A 6,000-nucleotide genomic window follows, 5' to 3' on the forward strand; every position below is an offset into this window, starting at 1 on the left:
CCCCCTCTCTCTACCTCTCTCTCTCCCTGCGTCTCCCTGTCTCACCCCTGCCTCTCCCTGTCTCTCCCCTGCCCCCCCTCTCTCTCTCTCTCTCCTTCTCTCTCTTCCTGACTCCCCCTGCCTCTCCCTGTCTCCCCCCCTCTCTCTCCCCTGCCCCCTCTCTCTCTCTACCTCTCTCTCTCCCCCTCTCTCCCCCTCTCTACCTCTCTCTCTCCCTGCCTCTCCCTGTCTCCCCCTGCCTCTCCCTGTCTCCCCCTGCCTCTCCCTGCCTCTCCCTGTCTCCCCCCTCTCTCTCTCTCTCCTCTCTCCTCTCTCCCTGTCTCCCCCTCTCTCTCTCTCCCCTGTCCCCCCCTCTCTACCTCTCACTCTCCCCCTCTCTCCTCCTCTCTCTACCTCTCTCTCTCCCTGCCTCTCCCTGTCTCCCCCATGCCTCTCCCTGTCTCCCCTGCCTCTCTCTCTCCCTCTCTCTCTTCCTGTCGCCCCCCTCTCCCTGCCTCTCCCTGTCGCCCCCCTCTCTCTCCCCCTCTCTCCTCCTCTCTCTACCTCTCTCTCTCCCTGCCTCTCCCTGTCTCCCCATGCCTCTCCCTGTCTCCCCTGCCTCTCCCTGCCTCTCCCTGTCCCCCCCTCTCTCTCCCTCGCTCTCTCCCTGTCTCCCCCTGCCTCTCCCTGTCTCCCCCTCTCTCTCCCCTCTCTCCTCCTCTCTCTACCTCTCTCTCTCCCTGCCTCTCCCTGTCTCCCCCATGCCTCTCCCTGTCTCCCCCTGTCTCTCCCTGCCTCTCCCTGTCTCCCCCCTCTCTCTCTCTCCCTCGCTCTCTTCCTGTCTCCCCCCTCTCTCTCTCTCCCTCTCTCTCTTCCTGTCTCTCCCTGCCTCTCCCTGTCTCCCCCTCTCTCTCTTCCTGTCTCCCCCTGCCTCTCCCTGCCTCTCCCTGTCTCCCCCCTCTCTCTCTCCCTCTCTCTCTTCCTGTCTCCCCCTGCCTCTCCCTGTCTCCCCCCTCTCTCTCTCCCTCTCTCTCTTCCTGTCTCCCCCCCTCTCTCTCCCTCTCTCTCTTCCTGTCTCCCCCTGCCTCTCCCTGCCTCTCCCTGTCTCCCCCTCTCTCTCTCCCTCTCTCTCTTCCTGTCTCCCCCTGCCTCTCCCTGTCTCCCCCCCTCTCTCTCTTCCTGTCTCCCCCTGCCTCTCCCTGTCTCTCCCCTGTCTCTCCTCTTGCACAGGAGGGCATTCTTCCCTTGCCAGGTGAGGGTGTGGGTAAGTTCACTGCGTTGGGGTAAGTTCACTGCGTTGGGGTAAGTTCACTGCGTTGGGGTAAGTTCACTGCGTTTCTGTGTTGGCTTCCTCATTTTATGGACTAACCCGTAGTTAAAACATTTAAGACTGAAGGAAAAACATCAATCTGTCTGTGAGGTCGTCCCACTCTCCAAGCGATTCACAGGACTTAAGCACCCAGCGATGTTGTTGTTGTTTACAGGCAGACGTTAGAGAGTTTGAGAGGCTGTCATCTTCAATAACAAGAGTCATGTTTAGGGGTGTGTGTTGTTTGGGCGTACCTGTGTGTGTGTGTGTGTGTGTGTGTGTGTGTGGTGTGTGATTTGGGCGTACCTGTGTGTGGTGTGTGTGTGTGTGTGTGTGTGTGTGTGTGTGTGTGTGTGGTGTGTGATTTGGGCGTACCTGTGTGTGTGGTGTGTGTGTGTGTGTGTGTGTGTGTGTGTGTGTGGTGTGTGGTTTGGGCGTACGTGTGTGTGTGTGTGTGTGTGTGTGTGTGTGGTGTGTTGTTTGGGCGTACCTGTGTGAGTGTGTGTGTGTGGTGTGTTGTTTGGGCGTACCTGTGTGTGTGTGTGTGTGTGTGTGTGTGTGTGTGTGTGGTGTGTGGTTTGGGCGTACGTGTGTGTGTGTGTGTGTGTGTGTGTGGTGTGTTGTTTGGGCGTACCTGTGGGGGTGTGTGTGGTTTGGGAGTACCTGTGGGGGTGTGTGGTTTGGGAGTACCTGTGGGTGTGTGTGTGTGGTTTGGGAGTACCTGTGGGGGTGTGTGTGTGTTGGGCGTACCTGTGGGGGTGTGTGTGTTGGGAGTACCTGTGGGTGTGTGTGTGTGGTTTGGGCGTACCTGTGGGGGTACCCTGTACTTGTACGTAGGAACGCAGTGTGATGTCAGCGGAGCCCCCTGACTCCAGAGGGATGGGGTGGGCATGGAAGTGCCTGAGCATATCTGACACGGTGTGGAACCACAGATGATGAACATGACACTGACCGTTACCATTCACCGACAGACGCAGGTGCTGGGGGGGCAGAGAGAGGAGGGGAGAGAGAGGGGGAGAGGGGGAAGAGAGAGAGGGGGAGGGGGAGGGAGAGGAGGAGAGAGAGGGGGAGGGGGAGGGAGGGCGGGCGGGAGGGGGAGAAAGAGGGAGAGGGAGGGGGAGAAAGAGGGAGAGGGAGGGGGAGAAAGAGGGAGAGGAGGGGGAGAAAGAGAGGGAGGGAGGGGGAGAGGGAGAAGAGAGGGAGGGAGGGGAGGGGGGAGGGAGGGGGAAAGAGGGAGGGAGGGAGGGAGGGGGGGGAGGAAGAGGGAGGGAGGGAGGGAGGAGAGAGAGAGAGGGAGGGGGAGAAAGAGGGAGGAAGGGGGAGAAAGAGGGAGGGAGGGGGAGAAAGAGGGAGAGGGAGGGGGAGGGAGGGTGAGAAAGAGGGGGAGGGGGGGGAGAGAGGGAGGGAGGGGGAGAGAGGGAGGGAGACAGGGAGGGGGAGGGAGGGAGGGAGGGAGGGAGGGGGAGAAAGAGGGAGGGAGGGAGGGGGAAAGAGGGAGGGAGGGAGGGGGAAAGAGGGAGGGAGAGAGAGGGAGGGAGGGGGAGAAAGGGAGGGTGAGAAAGAGGGAGGGAGGGGAGAAAGAGGGAGGGAGGGAGGGGGAAAGAGGGAGGGAGGGAGGGGGAAAGAGGGAGGGAGAGAGAGGGAGGGAGGGGGAGAAAGGGAGGGTGAGAAAGAGGGAGGGAGGGGGAGAAAGAGGGGAGAGAGGGAGGGATGGGGAGAGAGAGGGAGGGAGGGGGAGAAAGAGGGAGGGAGGGAGGGGGGGAGAGGGAAGAGGGAGAGGGGGAGGGATGGGGGAGAGAGGGAGGGAGGGGGAGAAAGAGGGAGAGAGGGAGGGATGGGGAGAGAGGGAGGGAGGGGGAGAAAGAGGGAGAGAGGGAGGGAGGGGGAGAGAGAGGGAGGGGAGAAAGAGGGAGGGAGGGGGAGAAAGAGGGAGGGAGGGGAGAGAGGGAGGGAGGGCGAGAAAGAGGGAGGGAGGGGGAGAAAGAGGGAGGGAGGGGGAGAGAGGGAGGGCGAGAAAGAGGGAGGGAGGGGGAGAAAGAGGGAGGGAGGGAGGGAGGGGAGAAAGGGAGAGAGGGAATTATGAGTAATATACACTGCAGGTCTGTTCGCGTACATCAAACATTAGGAACACCTCCCCTCAGAACACCTTCCTAATAATGAGTTGTCTCCTCCCTCAGAACACCTTCCTAATAATGAGTTGTCTCCTCCCTCAGAACACCTTCCTAATAATGAGTTGTCTCCTCCCCTCAGAACACCTTCCTAATAATGAGTTGTCTCCTCCCTCAGAACACCTTCCTAATAATGAGTTGTCTCCTCCCCTCAGAACACCTTCCTAATAATGAGTTGTCTCCTCCCTCAGAACACCTTCCTAATAATGAGTTGTCTCCTCCCTCAGAACACCTTCCTAATAATGAGTTGTCTCCTCCCTCAGAACACCTTCCTAATAATGAGTTGTCTCCTCCCCTCAGAACACCTTCCTAATAATGAGTTGTCTCCTCCCTCAGAACACCTTCCTAATAATGAGTTGTCTCCTCCTCAGAACACCTTCCTAATAATGAGTTGTCTCCTCCCTCAGAACACCTTCCTAATAATGAGTTGTCTCCTCCCTCAGAACACCTTCCTAATAATGAGTTGTCTCCTCCCTCAGAACACCTTCCTAATAATGAGTTGTCTCCTCCCTCAGAACACCTTCCTAATAATGAGTTGTCTCCTCAGAACCCTCAGAACACACCTTCCTAATAATGAGTTGTCTCCTCCCTCAGAACACCTTCCTAATAATGAGTTGTCTCCTCCCCTCAGAACACCTTCCTAATAATGAGTTGTCTCCTCAGAACCCTCAGAACACCTTCCTAATAATGAGTTGTCTCCTCCTAATAATGAGTTGTCTCCCCCTCAGAACACCTTCCTAATAATGAGTTGTCTCCTCCCTCAGAACACCTTCCTAATAATGAGTTGTCTCCTCCCTCAGAACACCTTCCTAATAATGAGTTGTCTCCTCCCTCAGAACACCTTCCTAATAATGAGTTGTCTCCTCCCCTCAGAACACCCCCTCAGTTGTCTCCTCCCCTCAGAACACCTTCCTAATAATGAGTTGTCTCCTCCCCTCAGAACACCTTCCTAATAATGAGTTGTCTCCTCCCCTCAGAACACCTTCCTAATAATGAGTTGTCTCCTCCCTCAGAACACCTTCCTAATAATGAGTTGTCTCCTCCCTCAGAACACCTTCCTAATAATGAGTTGTCTCCTCCCCTCAGAACACCTTCCTAATAATGAGTTGTCTCCTCCCTCAGAACACCTTCCTAATAATGAGTTGTCTCCTCCCCTCAGAACACCTTCCTAATAATGAGTTGTCTCCTCCCCTCAGAACACCTTCCTAATAATGAGTTGTCTCCTCCCTCAGAACACCTTCCTAATAATGAGTTGTCTCCTCCCTCAGAACACCTTCCTAATAATGAGTTGTCTCCTCCCTCAGAACACCTTCCTAATAATGAGTTGTCTCCTCCCTCAGAACACCTTCCTAATAATGAGTTGTCTCCTCCCTCAGAACACCTTCCTAATAATGAGTTGTCTCCTCCCTCAGAACACCTTCCTAATAATGAGTTGTCTCCTCCCTCAGAACACCTTCCTAATAATGAGTTGTCTCCTCCCCTCAGAACACCTTCCTAATAATGAGTTGTCTCCTCCCCACAGAACACCTTCCTAATAATGAGTTGTCTCTCCCTCAGAACACCTTCCCTCCCTCAGAACACCTTCCTAATAATGAGTTGTCTCCTCCCTCAGAACACCTTCCTAATAATGAGTTGTCTCCTCCCTCAGAACACCTTCCTAATAATGAGTTGTCTCCTCCCCTCAGAACACCTTCCTAATAATGAGTTGTCTCCTCCCTCAGAACACCTTCCTAATAATGAGTTGTCTCCTCCCTCAGAACACCTTCCTAATAATGAGTTGTCTCCTCCCCTCAGAACACCTTCCTAATAATGAGTTGTCTCCTCCCTCAGAACACCTTCCTAATAATGAGTTGTCTCCTCCCCTCAGAACACCTTCCTAATAATGAGTTGTCTCCTCCCTCAGAACACCTTCCTAATAATGAGTTGTCTCCTCCCTCAGAACACCTTCCTAATAATGAGTTGTCTCCTCCCCTCAGAACACCTTCCTAATAATGAGTTGTCTCCTCCCCCAGAACACCTTCCTAATAATGAGTTGTCTCCTCCCCTCAGAACACCTTCCTAATAATGAGTTGTTGTCTCCTCCCTCAGAACACCTTCCTAATAATGAGTTGTCTCCTCCCCTCAGAACACCTTCCTAATAATGAGTTGTCTCCTCCCCTCAGAACACCTTCCTAATAATGAGTTGTCTCCTCCCTCAGAACACCTTCCTAATAATGAGTTGTCTCCTCCCCTCAGAACACCTTCCTAATAATGAGTTGTCTCCTCCCCTCAGAACACCTTCCTAATAATGAGTTGTCTCCTCCCTCAGAACACCTTCCTAATAATGAGTTGTCTCCTCCCTCAGAACACCTTCCTAATAATGAGTTGTCTCCTCCCTCAGAACACCTTCCTAATAATGAGTTGTCTCCTCCCCTCAGAACACCTTCCTAATAATGAGTTGTCTCCTCCCTCAGAACACCTTCCTAATAATGAGTTGTCTCCTCCCCTCAGAACACCTTCCTAATAATGAGTTGTCTCCTCCCCTCAGAACACCTTCCTAATAAT

General features: G+C 54.3%; 1 protein-coding gene and 1 long non-coding RNA gene across 9 annotated transcripts in view; both read right to left on the minus strand.

Annotated features, from left to right (window-relative positions):
- The window catches only part of LOC127913929 (SH2B adapter protein 2-like), a 55,966-nt gene that overhangs the window by 1,325 nt on the left and 48,641 nt on the right, over positions 1 to 6,000 (minus strand). The window contains exon 8 of the mRNA XM_052487934.1: positions 2,097 to 2,268. Within this exon, the coding sequence (XP_052343894.1) occupies positions 2,097 to 2,268 (172 nt within the window). The remainder of the gene's footprint in view (positions 1 to 2,096; positions 2,269 to 6,000) is intronic.
- Positions 4,590 to 6,000, minus strand: part of LOC127914978 (uncharacterized) — a 3,635-nt gene continuing 2,224 nt past the window's right edge. For 3 of the 8 annotated variants that reach the window (XR_008089855.1, XR_008089730.1, XR_008089753.1), the window contains 2 exons: positions 5,438 to 5,473; positions 4,590 to 4,909 (listed from right to left, as the gene is read on the minus strand). This is a non-coding gene — a long non-coding RNA (uncharacterized LOC127914978). Of the gene's footprint in view, positions 4,910 to 5,037; positions 5,110 to 5,437; positions 5,474 to 5,988 lie in introns of all 8 variants that reach the window. The other 5 variants (XR_008089814.1, XR_008089780.1, XR_008089836.1 and 2 more) reach the window with 3 other exon arrangements.

Source organism: Oncorhynchus keta, chromosome 1 (genome assembly GCF_023373465.1).
Source record: "Oncorhynchus keta strain PuntledgeMale-10-30-2019 chromosome 1, Oket_V2, whole genome shotgun sequence".
Classification (NCBI taxonomy): Eukaryota; Metazoa; Chordata; class Actinopteri; order Salmoniformes; family Salmonidae; genus Oncorhynchus; species Oncorhynchus keta.